The sequence below is a fragment of the Podarcis vaucheri genome (genome assembly GCF_965113315.1).
Source record: "Podarcis vaucheri genome assembly, chromosome: 9".
NCBI classification, from domain to species: Eukaryota; Metazoa; Chordata; class Lepidosauria; order Squamata; family Lacertidae; genus Podarcis; species Podarcis vaucheri.
Window position 1 is genome coordinate 37985085 of NC_138767.1, and position 19045 is coordinate 38004129.

General features: G+C 39.9%; 1 protein-coding gene across 2 annotated transcripts in view; it reads left to right on the top strand.

The window, feature by feature from the left end:
* HHIP (hedgehog interacting protein) overlaps positions 1-19045 on the top strand; it is a 79700-nt gene that overhangs the window by 15968 nt on the left and 44687 nt on the right. For both annotated transcript variants that reach the window (XM_082237642.1, XM_082237643.1), the window contains exons 3-4: positions 4325-4481; positions 6130-6331. In XM_082237642.1, the coding sequence (XP_082093768.1) occupies positions 4325-4481; positions 6130-6331 (359 nt within the window). The remainder of the gene's footprint in view (positions 1-4324; positions 4482-6129; positions 6332-19045) is intronic.

The window sequence follows — 19045 nt, forward strand, 5'->3', positions numbered from 1 at the left end:
GGAAATGGCTTACATGCTGTAGCATCAGCTAGAGTAGGATTTTTCCTACATCAATCAGATGCTAATAATCATTATAAAGACTTGTTCTGAAAGTGGGCCACAAGGACAATAAATAAATAAAAAAATACACCCATGTCCAACCAAGTTAACTGATTTGTTTGGCAGAGTGATCATTCAATGGTTCCTGAAAGTGGTGTGCTGAGGTTTGGTTTCTGTTTCTGGGACAAATAACTGATGGCTCATTTCTATAGTTCTGTGATATTAAAACCAAGGAGGGGAGCAATTTTTAACAGAAAACACATATAGATTTCAGTTTATTTGATCTTTGCATCTCTTTCTAAGATCTGTAACAATTGCCAGAGGAGTAGTCTTCTTCAGCAAAAACAACAAGAGTAACAAATTGATTATGGCATAAACTTCAATTGCCTTAAGGCAGCAAACCTAACCATGTCTACTCACAAGTAAGTCCTATTGAATTCCTGGGGCTTTTTACCATGTAAGGTTAGGATTGCAACCTAAAATCTCTAGTGAGCAAAAGCTTAGGCCTGTTCACCTTAAGCTGTCATAGGACTCTTTGGTGTTGCTTCCTAACAGCTGAATCCATAAGAAATATGTATAAAGAATTTTTTTTAGTACCTGGCTTTATTCAGCTGACATTTATTGCTTTCCTGAGAATGGGAAACAAAAGGAAATTTTACAACAGCCTGTTATATCTCAAAATGGAAATGTAGCTGTGTTGGCCCATGTGAAGAAGAAAATCCAAACTTCATAATTGGGCAACAGGACCAACCAAAATGTCACAAAATCATGGCAGGCTTTGAGAATAACTTAGAAACATTAACCAGGAATAAATAGGCTTATAAAGGACACTGAATTAGAGTGCAAAGGATCAAAGCACCCCACAACTGATTCTACCAGTCACAAACAAATATTTGTCATAAAAATGCATTATCACCAGAAAAGGTAAAAAAAAAAAGTCCTTTGAACTCAGGTTCAGATTCAATTTTCAGTGGAAAATTACTTGGAAGAGGGGTTGGAATGCCATTTTAATTTTGTATATTTGTTTTTGCTACCTATAAAGTTATGTTAACATCCCCATTTTTAAATGTAGGCATTTTTTTAAAAAAAACTGGGTGAATCAAGGGAATATAGCTTGTTCTTTTATTCCCTATACCCGCAGGTGCCCCCCTCTTCCCTACATGTTCCAAATGCATAAGCAATACACATTTAAATCCTTCTTTTCTAGTTGAGCTAGAAAATATGAATAAAAATAAAAATTGTTGACAAGCACCTATGGGAATGCATCATTGTCCAGTGGCAGTAGAAAAAGTTAAGAATCCAGTGAGAGGAGATGGAGTTCATCACCATTCAATTATAAGCTTACCTTAGTACTGCAGAGTACCAGTTGCATTCTGCAAGTGGAGATACATTCCTGAATGCCTTTGGAAACTGAGTGGTGCATAACTAAGTAATTTTTCCTAGTATTTCTGTTTGCACAATGAACTTCCTTTCCACTCCTTTCCCCATGCGCCCCTGTGGCCTCCCCAGATCTGCTCTAGAGGGTTATGGGTAAACCCATAGCAGATTTAGGGAGCATACTGGGAGAGGAGAGGGAACAGAAGTTCAACTGCATTGTCCAAAGTCCTTACACTAGCAGACACACTTCATTGGATGCCACCCTCTGTCAATTTCATTTCAAGACTGGTTTTAGTGTATATAAATCCTCATGTTTCCCCAGAGCTGTGGCTTGGTTTGCTGTCTATTATCATGTTTGTTTTTCTTATGAAGAAGAGTAGATGTTGTATTGTGCCTCTGGGATAAGAGGCATAAACATGGCCACCTTCCAGACAGGGTGTCCTGGACTTTGTGTGCATCACATTTTCATGGTTCTATCTGTGATGAAGTACCTCAAATATTTGGATGTCCATATCAGTGAGTGAAGTCTAAGCATCCTTATCTATCAAGCACTAGGGGACTTTAGTGCTGGAAGTGATGTCTTGGTGAAGTCTCTAACAATTACTGGATGAACTCCCTTAATGTAACAGTGGAACAGGGTACTAGGAAGAGCCTTTGTCTGTGCTTGGCTGATCTGTTTTGTGACGCTAGAGGGATTGTGAGCCGAAAGAGTAGGAGAAGCAGAAATCTAAGAATGAGGGAGTCAAGATCTTGAAAAGGCAGTAGGCTTTGCTTCTTTATTATTGTATTTTTATGCCAACTTTCCTCCAAGAAGCTCAAGGTAGCACACATAGTTCCCAGCTCCATTTTTATCTCACAACAACCCTATGAGGGAAGTTAGGCTTTGAAATATTGACTGGCCCAAAGTCACCCCAGGGGATTTGAACCCTGGTTTTGCCCAGGTCCTAGTCTAACACTCTAATCAGGGTGCCATACTGGCTAAGGGGCTTTGTGACTTCCTGTGTCACTGGGTGGACCCTGAGACTGACAAGGGGAATCTATAGAAACAGGTGGATAAGCAGGAGGTGGGCAATTTACCTCAATTTCTGTCTGTGAGGTCACATCCACACTATATATGCAAAGCACATGGCTTCCCACAAAGAATCCTGGGAACTGTAGTTTCAGAACTGCAATTCCAAGCACCATTACAGTTGCAAGGATTCATGAGGGAAAGCCATGTACCATATTTTTCTCTCTATAACACGCACCCGACCATAACACGCACGTAGTTTTTAGAGGAGGAAAATCCGTAGGCATGCCACCTGTAGGCATTCCCTCCATAACACGCACAGACATTTCCCCTTATTTTTTAGGAGGAAAAAAGTGAGTGTTATGTTGCAAAGAATACGGTATTTTATGTGTATGGGGAGGATGTGACCTGCTGCTGAAAAGGGAGCACCTCAAACACAGAATTCATTGGCCATATAGATACAGTTCAGAAGTACATGTTCATAATGAAAGGGAGATTAAGAGAGGAGAACATTAAGGGGCAAACAATTTCCACATAGGTAGATGGAAATATGAGTTCTGCAGGGGGATTGAGCTTGGTATTATTGGGTAAAATGAAAATTCATCTGGATTAGATTCCTAGGAATGGCAAATGAGAAACCATAGATGGCTGAAAAGCTGAAACATCATGCATCCATTTAATCATCCAGCAAACTGGGTAGAAGTATAACTCCATCTCAGGCAGTCAGTTGTATTATTATGAGACCACACTGACTGTGCCTTATTGTTGTTTTGATATTGGATATCCTGCCATTAATTGTTTCTGTAAATTATGTTTGTAAATACATTAGCACTGTGGTGTGGTTTATTCATTGTTGACTCTAATTCTGAGTTTTTGGCATGTCTTCTAATCAGATTCTTTCTTGATCTATTTATTCATAAGATGGTGTTTCACTGCAAATATGCAGTCACCAATCAAGAAAAATAAACTTGTAACAAATGTTTGACACAAACCCATGCATATTAAATGCTTTCAGCTAAATGTTTAGCAGGTTATTTTTTAAAAAAAATACATTTTACCCACTTTACCACCAAAGTTTTTAGGGTGGCGTACTTACCCTCTCTTTTATCCTCAAAATAAAGTGAGGTAAATTAGGCTGCAAGCCTAACCATACCTACTTGGGAGTAAGCCCTACTGAATTCAGTAGGATTTACTTCTTTTACAGGCATGGTTAGGATTGCACTGTTAGGCTATGAGATAGTGACTAGACCAGAGTCCGTAATTTTTGTGGCTGCCCAGCTGCTCTGCTTCTCTGTTTTCTACTAGTGGAGTGTCTTGGAATTTAAAGGTGGAGCTAGTGGAGAAATGGCAAGTGTTCACAAGAGAATGTTATTTCATAGAGCAATAGTTATGGATTTTAGTGACTGCTGTGAATGGCTCTATTGTCTTCATTGGTGTTATCTAAGTGGCTTTAAGAATTGCTAAGGCATTCATATGCCACAACGTTTTAATGTATCATAAATTCTCTTGCTGTTTACCCTTGGTTTTTACACTGATGGGCCTTTTTGAACAATCATTTGTAAAATAGGTAGCAGAATGAAAATACAAATGAAAATCATTATTGCATTCTTTTTTAAAAAAACACAATAACTGTATATAAGATGTTTGCATGCAATAATATTTTAAAGCTTCTGTTTGTAGATTCTTTGATCGGCCTAATTCCTAAAATGGAAACATTGGATTATTGATACTCAGAGTTGACCCATTGTAATTAATAGACATGACTAACTTGGACCAAATAATTTCAGTAGGACTACTCTGAGTAGGACTAGCTTTAAATACAGTTCATTATCTGTATATTTAAAAACAAAATATCCATATTCATTAATAAGCTAAACATTTTTTCCTTCACTTTTAAAGGTTTTCTCCAAACTACAGCGGATGATTTTTGCTTCTATTATACAAGAAAAGATGGTGGCTTGTGCTTTCCAGATTTTCCAAGAAAACAAGTTCGAGGACCAGCTTCTAACTATTTGGACCAGATGGATGAATATGGCAGAGTAGAAGATATCAGCAGGTTCATAAAGATAAATACTGCTTAATCTAAAAAATCTGACAAATCTTTGTAGTTGACATTGAGTTGAGTCAGTCTTTGCTTATGCTTCCCAGCTGTGTCATCCAGATGTTGCCTTCTCTTGCTGTTGTTAGCAGTCCATTCTTTATAATGTATTGAATTCTTGTGTAATACGTACTTTACTAATGATTCATTGACTTCATTCTGGATCAAATACATTGCAGATGTGTTATCTGAAATGTTATCTAAATTTAATTGTTGGTAATTTGATTTTCCCCTCTGATTTCTTATCAGTTAACCACTCCTGGTTGTTGTTTTGCCCCTCATCGACATTATCCACTTATGACCAAAAATGGGTTTCCATCATTTAAGTTTAGTACAGCAAATATTAACCCACCCACCCCAGGCTGAAGGGTTCTTATGTGTTCAGTATTTAGTACTCATCCCAGGGTAATGGGAAATTTAACCTGTGTTTTGAACACAGAGAGATTAGGGTCAGCATGAGTTTGGAGTTGAAAGGACAGTCTCATTTTTCATAAATTTGCTTCAGTCTCTCTCTTCTTTTTTCCAAGTTCCTGTTTTAATTCTAACATCTATACTACCCCATGATGGTCAATTGACCCCTTGGGTTAATACTTCATGCCCCCCCTTTTTTTAAAAGGTTAAAATTCAGATAAAAGTATATTTGCCCCTAATTCCTCCAATTCTGGGGAAAAAATCTGTAAATAATATTTATGTAGGTGTGTATTATATTATCCTGTAATATATAGTGTATTATATAATGCATAAAATTTAATAATAATATAACATTCTGTTGCATATATTATCTCTACAAGCTATTGGGCTTTGTTCTGTTTATAATTACTGTTAATTGTAACAATTCCAAAAGTTAGTCCTAGTCCTTTTTCAAATAGTGTGCTGTTTTTAATTTAATTTTGAATATGTTGGCATTTAGAAATTAATCACATGTTGCATTTAAGTAAGATTATGGGTCAGTTATGCATCTGCCCATTACTTTTCACTTACCATTGTGTGCACCACAATCCTATGTGTGCGAACACAGAAGCAGAGCACAACAAATACAAATAAGCCACACATTCAACAGTTCCCCTCCCCAATTCTAGTTAATTTCAGCCAAAATCTCCAACCAAAACCTCTAAAATGCTCCCTCCTTGCCTCTCTATTCAACCCCCCCCCCCACTTGTAGCTGTCCTCTACCTCCTTCCTTCACCTGGAGTGATGTCACCTACCTGTAGGTAGTATCTGTGTCCAAATAGTTGAGAGAGATTCTCAGATATCAGGAGACCTTAGTCCTGTTGTTAGCTCCCATAGCAGTCCTGGACTATTGGTGACCAATTTGGCTTACAAGGGACTGGGCAGCCAGCAGCTGAGGCATGTTATCGCATCTCCCTCAGTCACTTTCTGTCAGATTGAAAGCTACCTCACCTTCAGATTGAAATATGTGATACCAAACATTGTCTTTGCTTGCCCTACTGAATACAGCTAACCATGTGAATAGTAGGAGCAAGACATTGCCTATTGTAACACATGCTCTGATGTCTTACAAATTGCTTTTCTTGCAGGAAATTTTAAATAGGGAGGCAGTAATCTATAGGTATAACAAAAATGGTGTTTTATTACTTTTTTTAAGGAAGCATAAACACAACTGCTTTTGCATCCATGAGGTTGCAAGTGGCCTGAGGCAGCCTGTTGGAGCAACACATTGTGGAGATGGATCACAGCGCCTGTTCATCCTGGAGAAAGAGGGATATGTAAAGATTTTCACACCTGAAGGGGATTTAATAAAGGAGCCATTTCTGGACATACACAAGCTTGTTCAAAGTGGAATAAAGGTTAGAATTATTTTTATTTACCATTGCCTGCCTATTTGCTTTTTGATATACCCACTATATTACTTTTTCTACAGCTTCAACTTTTGTCACCTTTGGTTTTAAAAGATAAAATAGTATGCAAATATTTTAAAAGGAGAGTGCCAGCTAATTGATCTCTTAATAAAACATCTCTCCTCTTTCTCTTCATAGTTTCAACCCAATGAACATTCATTATGCTTAAGATTCATTCATTTAGACTTATACTGGCCAGCTAATTCAATAGGCTCAACAGCAATATAGTTACAGTGGTAGGGCATATGCTTTGTATGTCTACGGTTCTGAGTTCAGTCTTCAGCACTGCCAGTTAATAAAGAAGCTCATGTGGCAGGGTTGGAGAAATCCCTGTCTGTGAATGCTTAGAAGGCTGCCACCAGCCAGAGGAAAAGGCATGATTTAGTATAAGGCTTCATTTAGTAAAATGCTCAGCTCCATTGACACCTATAACTTAAACCTTTCTATTTAAATATTTGTTCTTTATCACATAATTGTGTGCATAATATTATGATTACAGTGAAATAATTTGAATCCAGGCCTCAAATTATTCCACTCAAGAATGTGGTTCTTTATAGCTGATTTATGTGGAAACAGTTTTGATCCTTTAGCTATTTGTTTCTTGACACCTAATGTGGCTAGCCATTCTCGTTGTTGAATACAGAAGGGGGAGCTCTCACTGCATCAGCTGCTTGAGAGGATGGCTCTTCCTTGGCCTTTTTGGTGCATGATAAGATGCAACTATGCTCTGTTCTCCTTCTTCTTGAATTGATTGGATTTTAAGGAACTTGCAAGCTTTTCAACCTCCTGAAATGTGTTTTGCTCCTAAATGCAGCAAGTTAAAATAAAAAAGTATTGCATCATTGAACACCAGAAGCTGTTCTCCTTTTTGTTTTGCTCATTTGAGGTGCAAGTTTCCCTTATTTCATTACTGCTTTAAACACAAAATGGCATTTAATTTTGTGTTATAGAAAATTACATTACTGAAGAAGAATCTGTTCTCATCTTCTGTGATTATCTAGCTATGTACAATTCAAATCTTGTAGCAATGCATACTACATATGACCTAATGAAAATGTCTCTTTTCTATTAAAAAAAATCCAGTTGGTCTGTCTTTCTGGGCAGTGAGGGATGTTGACACATTTTATAGCTGGTATTAATCTGTCCCATTTTCCGTATGTATTAACTTGCCTCATAAGAAATAACCAAAGTGACTAACATAAAAAATAACAACAATAAAATCATAATTTAAAAAAACAAACAAACACAAGGGCAGAAACACACATAATATATCAAAATCATTTCAGGTTGCAATCCTATGGACACTTAACTTGGAAGTATGTTTCATTATTTCTGAGTAGGCACACATAGGATGGTGCTGTTGAACTGTTGTCACTAGACCAAACAGGTGAGAGTTGAGCATGTTCTTGACGCTGGCACTTATAATGAATGAAAATTACATGCTGATTACAATTCCAACTATAACATTCATGGGAAAAACATAGGCTGCATCTCTAACACTTACTTAGGAGTCTTGTTGAACTCATACTTCTGAGTGAATAAGAATTACTCTGCAATTCAAAAACATGTATGCATATTTTCCTTGTATCCCTTAAAGTACTTTGTCCACCTTTTTCCAAAGAAGTTTGGGAGTTTGAAAGTAGTGAAAGCTACTTTAGGGAGAAATGACTTTCCGTCTACCATGTGCACTACTTTTGCCTGCTTTTTCATTTCAGTAATTTTCACACAGATTCCAAAAAAATAAATAAAAATCATGGCAGTTCATAGTGGATTTGGGCAGTTTAGGGATATGGTGGGCAAAGTTATTTCAAGGAAATTTCTTGAAATGGGTGTGCAGTTACCATGCATGTGAGAACCTCTGAAAAATGCTCTCAATGTATTTTAGTCTGCAAGGATGGGGGAGCCTGTGGTCCTCCCGTTGTTATTGGACTTCATTTTCCATCAGCACCAACCAGCATGGCCAAGTGGTCAAGCATGATGGAATCTGGAGTCCAACAACATCTGGAGGGCTACAGGTTCTCCATCCGTATGGCACACACCTGCTTAGGAGCCAGCATCATTGACCTAAGTGGGACTTACTTCTGAGTAGACATGTATAGGACTGTGCTAATTGTCCATTAGGAAATTGATTGACCCATAATACCAAAGTGGCCACAGAATAAATTTCAAGTGTGCATCTAGCAATAACATATTTTTAAAGCATGACACATTGTCTGAATAACAGTTTTCAGGAAATGTCTAAATGATTTCTAAGAGATTAACATTCTATGGTCTTTTAAACGTGTTATTGGGAAGGGGGTTATTGGTTTCCTTCTGTTTTATTACATATTTTGTGTTCTCATTTTGTATTTTTATGTTGTGAACTGCCCTGTGATCTTTGGCAGAGGGGCTGCATGCAAATTTAATAATTATAATAATACAGTAATAACAAGATACTGTTTTGGTAACTTAATTATATGAGGGTATAGAGTCATAACATAGTCCTTTTGCAGATCTTATAAGACAGTATTTGCCAACCTGTGCCTTCCAGCTGTTCTGGTCTACAATTATCATCAGCCCCAGCCAGCACGGCTATGGGAGTTGCAATCCAAAACATCTAGAGGGCACCCGGTTGGCAAAGGCTGCTATAAGACAAACTTCCCCTGTTTTTCTTTTAGACAGCTTGAGCAGCAGACTATGGAACAAAACGTGTCCCTTTGAAACTTACAAAGCTATTGTATCAAAGTTCTATTGTATTGAGATCAACCGTTTAAGTAATGATAGTAGTGTTTTAATAATAAATCTAATGAAAACAACATGATAAAAGCACAAAGCCTCTGAAGAGAATGAAAGAACCCCCGTGAAAGAGAAAACATATGTCAGGGAAATGATACTGAAGATAGGCTCTTAAGAATATATGAGCTAGACTCCTTGACCTCAGCCACCTTCTGCTCCCCTCCAGGCTATGAACTGTTTTTGCTTGTCACAATGGCTTAAATTTTAATAGAAAGTTTCCCTAAATCTCGAACCACATCTGCTTCTTTGTTTCTTTCCGCAGCCAAATCCCTCAGTGAGGCCAACTATACATACTTCAGTGTTTCCATATATATTTTTTGTTGCAGGGCGGAGGGAGTAAAATATTCTTCTATAATTCCTTTAGGAATAATTTCGAAAGTTCACATTTTGCCACAATCACAGTGTATTACAGATAAACGTAAAGGTATTTCAGCTATGCATATTGAGTTCTTAAGTCGATTGCCTGCCAACCGATTTTTTCACAAGTGCTGGCATTTGCGCATGCGCTCCTTTCCAAAGCAACAAACTTCAAACAGTTTCTATTCATTATTGAGGCTTTCATAGATTCTATGGAGTTTCTACGAAGAAAATAAAGAGATAAATAAGGTGCATTTCACACTTTATGCAGCAGTTTCCCCTCTATCTCTGGCATTGAACATTACAGTGGTACCTCGGGTTACATACGCTTCAGGTTACAGACTCCGCTAACCCAGAAATAGTGCTTCGGGTTAAGAACTTTGCTTCAGGATGAGAACAGAAATCATGCTCCAGCAGCGTGGCAGCAGCAGGAGGCCCCATTAGCTAAAGTGGTGCTTCAGGTTAAGAACAGTTTCAGGTTCTTCAGGACCTCTGGAATGAATTAAGTACTTAACCGAAGGTACCACTGTACAACATTTGTGAGAGCATCAACATATTTGTCAATAGACATACTTGTGCACTGGCTGTGAAATGGGGCAGCATCTCAAGCTGATTTCTTTTTTTTGTGCAGTGACGCCACTATTTAATATACCAAAATTGTCACTGTAGAGATGATTTCTATGTTAAGAGGTTCAGAAACCCCTCTTTCTACACAGAGTGACAAGCCCTCCAGATGTTGCTGAACTACAACTCTCATACAACAGCTGCATTGGCTGCCAGTTTGCTTTCAGGTCCAATTCAAAGCAATCATGCTAGTGTTTAAAGTCCTAAATTATTTAGACCCCAAATATCTGAAATACCATCTCCTTCCCTACAGACCCTCCTGCTGTTCTGATCAGCAGAGGGGGCCCTCTTGGCATTTCCACCTCCCTCAGAGGTTCGTTGGGGTGGCCTAGGAGGGCATATTCTCCATGGCAGGCCCTAAGTTGTATGTCTGGCTTCTTCACTATACAGCTTTCAATAAATGCTGAAGACACACATCCTCATTTTTATTTTTATTTTATTTATTTCACAAATTATATGTGCCTCTTGATTGTAAAGAAACAACAACCTAGCCTTTGACACCTGGGATGTGTCAGGACCCCAAACTATTACCCTGACTGCACTCTGTTCTATTTTTAATTACAAATTTTAAACTGTTGTAACCCACCCTGGGACCTGCTGGTGAAGGGTGGGTAATAAATTTAAAAATGATGATGATGATGATAACGCCTGGTCATTGGCCGTCCTTACTGGGGCTGATGGGAGTTGAAGTTCATCAACCTGAGGGCCACACGCTCTCCATTCCTGTTCTGCAAGATCTGGCTTTCCTTAACTTGCTCTTGCGGCTGCTTCTGCTGTTTATTTCTAGTACACCAAATGCAGAGGGAGCTAAGAACCTTTTGCCTTTGTAGAATCTGAAGGGATATGTGCTCAGGTCAGACACAGGTGAACCAAGCTGTTCCTACATTTTTACTGTGCTTCTCTCTGCCTCACAAGAAGATCTAGACACCAGCACTTTCCATATTATGATTTACATCACAAAGAGTCTCTTGGCAAGAGAACCCTTGCCTGAACAGCCTTGTAGCCACAATCTTGCACGAAGTTATGCAAGCTTAAACCACTGAAAGCAACACAAGTCGGTTGAATGGCGGCCCTATAAATGGAAAATAGTTGCCCTAAATTCTGGTCATAAATGCCTTTATTTGGGGACCCCAATATGTGGGTCAGGGAACCTGGATTCCATGCAGGATGCTAGGAGGGAAAATCGGGGGGGGAGGGAGTAGCAGAGAGAGAAAGAAGAGTTTGGATTTTATATCCCGCCTTTCACTCCCTTTAAGGAGTCTCAAAGTGGCTAACATTCTCCTTTCCCTTCCTCCCCCACAACAAACACTCTGTGAGGTGAGTGGGGCTGAGAGACTTCAAAGAAGTGTGACTGGCCCAAGGTCACCCAGCAGCTGCATGTGGAGGAGCGGAGACGCGAACCCGGTTCCCCAGATTACTAGACTACTGCTCTTAACCACTACACCACACTGGCTCTCTAGTGAAAAGAGGGTGACTGAAAGAAAAGAAAACTGCAGTGCCCCTTCCCACCATTGACTTTGGCCCCTGCTCACCACTTGCATGCAGTCTCTGACTAATTACTCCTGAGAGAATGTGACCCTGAATAGAAAAAAAATGTTCCCTTTACATTCAAATATTCAAGCAAACAGGCAGAGTTACAGCAGAGCAGATTCCAATCCTTTTGGCCCCCACTGCAGGGCAGAGATAGAATGAGAGTCTTCTATCCAACACTGCATTAGAGAAAAAAACATTTTTTTATTCTCTCCCTTTCAGAACTGTGGTGAGAAGCAGAACAAAGTGTTTTGAATGTTCTCTTTTCTTTCATATGAACCATATCTCCCACTGGTGTGGCACCACTGTTACTAGATCTTAAAAGAGAAGGAAATGGATCGTGCTGATAGTTTGCTAAAGAAGGATGTGTTGTTGACATTTTGTAAGGATTAAATAGAGCTTGGTGTTTTCTGATCAGGGATGTAGGAAGGCAGCGATTTCCCAACCTGTGTTCTTCACAATCAATGCCGTTTCCATTCCACTGTAGTTTAGTTTCTGCCAAACACTATGCCATTCTCCTCTCTGCTATTTAATGTAAGTTATGCAACTTACATAAACTACGTAACCATTTACATAACTTACATTCATCTCAATGTAAAGGAAATGTCAAAACAATGTTTTTAAAAGCCATGAATTACACATCATTTGCAGACTTATATATATATATAGAGAGAGATATGATGTGAATGAATACTGATCATTTTTGCTTCACTGATTTCCATTCCTGACAACACATGAACATGTGAACTCCAGCATCCTTCACTTCCTTTTCCATTTTTGTTGGAATAAGATGAAAAATATGGAATGCGCCCAAGTGCTATAGGGACCTGTAGCTCTGAACTAGATAACTATTAGCTTTTGCTTGCAGCTGTGGAACACTGCAGTAATATTTAGGCAGTCTGTTTTACACTAAATACGTTATGGCCTTTGTTGATTTTGGGCCCAGTGTCCTAGGTTAGAAGAACCTATATGAGAAATAAGGATGATACTTTATCATTTTCCATGAACATGTGTAGGTTTAATGCTCTGTGTTTCCTCAAGAGGAATCCCATGGTGTCAATTAACTGAACTTGTTCCAAAACAAGGCTCTATTTGGAAAATATAGTTTTCATTGTGGGTGTTCCTTGAAATTGTATGCCTTATACCCTGCTATTATGGAGATGTGTGCAGTAGGGTGAAGACTGCCAGCTTCTTTTCCATGCAGTGTATGAATTAGAGCTGCATCCCACACACAGTGCTAGATAATTTGTGTTTCAGTTTTGCTATGTGTACAACTCATTTTAGAGCATTCAACAATTTTAAAAAGTGTTTAAAAAGTCTTCTTCTGGCATGCCATTTGTTGTAAGCAAAGGAATATTCTATTTAGAAATTTTCAAAAACAACTAAATGAGATGTTATTTAGAAAATGTAATTAAAGAAAGGAGATTGGCTGTGTGTGTGTGTGTGTGTGTGTGTGTGTGTGTGTGAGAGAGAGAGAGAGAGAGAGAGAGAATAGCCACATCCTGAGGTCCTTTGTCGAAAGTCAGTACAAGCAATGGAGGCACAAAGACAGGAAAGACTAGCCACAGTTACCTATGATCTGGTAACCTCGCAACTGGATTGCTGTAACAGGCTCTGTGTGGAGTGACCCTTGAAGATAATTTGGAAGCTACAACTTGTGCAGAATGCATCGGTCAGGATGCTAACTGGTATCAGGAGGTGGGCCCCTAGAATGCTAGTTTTCCAGGAACCACACTGATTCTTGATCAGTTTATGAGTCAAATTTAGGGTGTTGATGTTAACTTATAAAGGCCTAGATGACTTGGGCCTAAATGATGTGAAGGAGCACCTCCTCTGATATCAACCTGCCCTGGCCTTAAAATCTCTATGAGGGGCTTTCTTGATGATCCCACCCACAGTTGAGGTACAGGGAGTGAATGCAAAAAAAGGGCTTTCTCTGTGGCAGCACCCCATCTCTGGAATGACTTACTACCAGAGGTACATTTGGCATCAGTGCTGATGCCATTCCATAGGCAACTGAAGACGTGCCTCTCTATGCAAGCATTTTGAAGTTCAATTTTTTTTGTTAAGGATATGCTAGCTGTGCATTAGATTTTACTGCTTCCATTCTAGTTTTGATGAAAGCTTTGATGTAACATTGGTTAGGATCCAGTTTTATATCATTTTTGGTGTTTTAATTCATGCTTAAGTTACTGGAGGCTGCCTAGTTGACATTGACATATGGCAGGGCCTTCTCGGTGATGGTTCCCCTTTTGTGGGAATGCCTCCCCCTCATCTGTCTCCTTCATTGTTGACTTTCAGGAGGAATTTAAAAACAATCCTGTTTACCCAGGAATTTAATGGGTAAACTGTTGCTAGCAACCCTAAAATTATTGACACAGTGAATGTGAGGGTTTTTAGAATATAACTGTTTGGGGAATGTTTTTAATGGTATGCAATTGATGTGTTTGCCGCCCTGGGCTCCTCTGGTAGGAAGGGCAGGTTATAAATTGAATAAATAAATAAATATTATTATATATAATATGCCTTGGGACTATCAGTGAAGAACAGGCTTATAATTGAATAAATCAAAGCAAAACATCAGGGTCATGAGGCATAAAGATCTCACTATACCATTTCCCCAGTGTGTTTCTTTGAAGCCTCTTAAAAGAATACTCCCTTTTCCACCCCAGCTGATGTCCTCAGATATCAGGACAGGTGCGAGTGGGGGAAATTGTAGCTCTCCAGATTTTGCGGAACTATATCACTGGAACATTGGAAGCTGCCTTATAACAAGTCGGTCCATTGGTCCATCTAACTCAGTACCGTCCATGTTGACTGGCAGTGGCTCTCCGGGGTTTTGAAAGGGGACATTCCAAGCCTTACCTGAAGGTGCCAGGGTTTGAATCATGGACATTCTGCAAGGTTTACTACTCAGCTGCACCCTTCACTAATACCCACCAAACATACCACCAAAGGATGATGGTCAACTCCCATATCTCTGAGGTTACATGTGAAGGGGTCAGACCCCTAGCTTACTTAGTGTGATTAAGTTATACACTGTGATAAGTTATTACATTTCCAGCTCCAATCTTTTCCTCCTAATTCACAGGCAGAGCTCTAGCAGGATATAACATGATTTTTGAAAGGCGAAACCTGCTGACAGATGGTTTACCTTTCTGCTCATCATTTCTACCTTATATCATATGAATCTGGTCTTAGTTTGCATAGAATATTTTAAAGTGAAGGTCGCGTTCTTCTCCTATAGTTGAAATAAATAAATAAATGCCAAGGAGAAGCTGAAGCTGTTTCGTCAACAGCACATGTGTAATTTCCCAGCTAAAACTCACATTTTTCCTACTTGGAAATAAATAAATTGCCATTAAACCAATATTGGCTATTATATTTAATTTGGAAAAGTGGCTATATGATCTGTGGGATCTGGTTGCCCATTTGTTTTTGATTTAAAATAGAAGTTGTTCAGACTGAAATAAAATTCAGAAGCTGAAATGCGGGGGGGGGGGGGGTTAATGATACTAACCAAAAGGCCTCAGTAAGAATAGAAGGAACACAATCCACCTTTAAAATAATTTCAATCAGCAGTAAGTTCTGGAAAAAGAGCCAGCAGGGGATAGTTGCCAACTTACTCCCACCAAGCCAGCCAATCAGGAGTTGGTGAAGGAATCCAGTTATGTATTTGTGCTTTCTGTCTGTGTTGCTGTATGTCTGATCTCCTGGATTCATTTTATGTCACAGGGGTGGTGTGGTGCCACTGCTGATAATGCCGGAGTGGAAATATCACACAAGAAGGGACCACTATGTGGTTACATTGCAGGCCACAGTTCTGTAACCTTGGAAGTAGAACATACTTACATGGCAAGTGACCATATCATTGTCTCCTTTCCAGTAGCAGATGTTGTGGTGGGTGGGGGTGGGGGTGCCTTCCTGCAGCTTACTTTGATGGGGACAGGGTGGTGTGTACACTGAAGTATTATCATAATCACTGTGTTGCCTTCAGAAGTACAGCCATGCAGCTCTATTTTCACCATCACTCTGCCCCATCCTGAAAGCTGCACAAATGCTAGACAGTGGGAGAGTGCACCTTTGGGGATAAAGTCGCACTGTTGAAGAGTCACAGTGCCTGCTGTGGCTGTAGAGACCAATACGGGTGAGACATGTTTTGTTACAGCTGGGGTAGATGAAGGCATCTGTTTTGCAACTATAGCTGCACCATGGAGTTTCTTCTCTGTGCGCTCCTCCCAGTGGTCATTGCTCCTCTGGTCACTGCTGTGGATATACGACCTGACTGTCTGTCTCCAGGAACTGCGCCTGTTTGCAAGGGTTTTCCCATATGGTGGGGTTAATATTGCCAGCCCTCATGTCACGTTTGCAGACAACTTTGTAACATAGAATTGGTCTGCCAACAGGTCTAGTGCCTGAAGCCAGCTCCTTGTAAAGCACATCCTTGAGGATCTTGTCATCTTCCATTCTATGTATGTGTTATTCACGTTATTCAAACCATATTTTGACATATGATTAAGTGTGCCAAGACTCTCTGTGTTATGCAGCACACAATGCACAAATGACAATCAGAAAACTAAGTATATCTGTGCCACAGACCTCTTACAAGGTGTAAACATGTTGTCAGTTGAATCCTTGAGAGCCAGTGTGGTGTAGTGGTTAAGAGCGGTAGACTCGTAATCTGGTGAATCGGGTTCGCATCTCCGCTCCTCCACATGCAGCTGCTGGGTGACCTTGGGCTAATCACACTTCTTTGAAGTCGCTCAGCCTCACTCACCTCACAGAGTGTTTGTTGTGGGGGAGGAAGGGAAAGGAGAATGTTAGCCGCTTTGAGATAGTGATAAAGCGGGATATCAAATCCAAACTCTTCTTCTTCTTCTTCCTTATGATAGAAATTTCTACTGAACTTCTGCTTGAATTCTGTTCAATATTATGGACTTCCTTTCCATAACCTGTGGTGTGAACTAGGCATGACAGTGAATGTGGGATCCCTGCCCAAAAAGGCAAGCCAGGCTTCCCCTCTTTTGACAAGGATCGTATTGTGAGAAACATTTCTCCGGTATCCCACCCACAACCCCAGCATCAGCCAATGATGTGAACTGAAGAGAGATAAATGGTTTGATTATGTTACCATAGTATGGAAGTATCCCAAGCTTAGGTATCCCAGGGTTGAATAACTCTGCTTTATTGTACTGATGTTCTCAACAGGAAGCAAGAACCAGGGCTCTTCCTGAGATAAAAGCAGCAGTTCTGAAAGCAAAGGGGGAGACCTTGACATAAAAGGAAGAAAGGCAAGGGCATGTTAGCTTCTCAAGAGGTATCTGGGAGCCACTGCAGGAGACAGAATATTGGACTTGATATGCCTTTGGCCTAATCCAGAGCTGCTTGTCAAGTTTTTTGTTATGTTTGTGAGGAGCTGGCCTACATGATGTGACAAGGTTATAAAATAATATATAAAGTAGATAAATTCAGAAAAAGAGCACTATACTTCTGTGGGTGTTTTTCTTCTTCAAGTGAAGCACCAACATTCAGTGATCAAATTACTTCAGACATTTCATAGTTTTAGCATCAGGGAGGTCTGTTATGACAACACAGAGGTTTATCTAATCTAGGAAGATCAGGTCCCTGAATTTACTTTCTTAGGTATTTATAATGTGCTAGCCATCATAGTGCTAAGCACAGATGTGTTTGCTTTTCCTTGTATGGGCCTTTGTACTTGATATAATCATAGGGAAATGTTTCTTCTTGATGTACATGTTGTACACTTTGGTGGGCTTTCAGCTGGCATGTTTTCAGCTATGCCCCACAAAAGTCACAATGGTGATGGTATGCTTTACGCTTCAACCATCTGAAGCAAATAGCAATTGCTCTAAGCAATTCCCAAGTCCTGACAAAGCGAGGATACAGCTAGTATACTTCCATTGACATATATATTGTGCAAGAGATACAAGGGGCACTGAAGTCAACAATAATATCAAAATATGTGCAAATCATGGCAAATCTGGAAAAAAAGTGGAGGAGAACCTAGGAAAGGGATGAAAACCAAACCATGGTCATACTAAAGGTGGTCCAGATGGCCTATCATACCCCAGTGTGTGTCACACAGGAATTAGGTCAGGCATTTGTTCCATGTAGTTGTAATCACTTGGAGGGGCAGAATGGGGTTGTTCCACCATTGTGCCTTTCACATCCCTTTCCTCTCCCTTCCCAAACCATTCATTGAAGAGATCATCTAGAAAGGATATGGTCTCCTCCTGGCCGAGAATGCTCATCATGCAGTATTCCCAATCTTTTCCAGATGTCACCCCTCAAAAGAAGGCAAGATCTGGGTCTGGAAAAGGATGCAGGGGCAGAGTGCTGCCCCACCACCATGGAATTATAATCACACAGAGGGAATATCTGAAAAGAGCTATGATGTGCTTTTTGTATGTCAATACTAGAAGGTGCAGTCAACAAAATACTTTATACTACTGTATTGCCAGATAGAAGGAATTCCTCCTGTTTATGAAATCTGACTTAACAAATGTTGTCCCATGTGGAAAGCTGATCATGTGTGTGCACTCCCCTTTCAGAACCTAGGACTTTTATCATATCACAAATCACATTTAGGTGGCTGGTGTGATTAAAATTAGAGGTTCTGAGTGATGAGCAGTGGTTAATGGTTCGCCAACAGAGGAGCCCATTTCCAGTCAGTTTTAAGGCATTCCCTCACCCACTTGATCATTTTGACTAGCCTTAGTTAAGTCAGAAAAAGCTATGAACCACTGCCCTGAGGTAGTCACTCATAGGATGTGGTGAGTTTTAGAATCTGTCCCAAAGCATTGTCTGGAGGCACATGATGCAACTGTCTTGTCAAAGCAACGTATTTCTGGGTGTGGGTAATGTCTGGATGGAAGACCATCTGGGGACCAACTGTCTGCAGTCTTGATTTCCATGGTGGAAGAAAGCTGGATGCAAGTGTGTTAAATATATAAAAATAAAAAATTGGCACATGAGCTACCTTTGCTGCTTTATACCATTGGTTTTCCATGTACCACTGCTAAACCTCAGGTCCTGTTTATGGACTTCCCATAGACATCTGGTTGGCCACCGTGAGAACTAGATGGCCTGATCCAACAAGGCTCTTATTATGTTCTCTTCATGGCACACAGTGGCATACACTTTCCATTCAACAGTGGAAGACAGAATGGAGTATCTCTTCCTTCAGCTTGTGTGGCATCCTTTGGCCTTTTGCTGCATTGGAGGAATGGAAAGCAAAGCAAAGCAGTTACATTAGCCAAATACTTTTTTAAGAAGTGTGATGGAGCTAGCCACTTCCATCCTGCTTCCCAAGTATAATATTTGAGCTTCAGCTGGAGCACTGCAGCTTACATCACT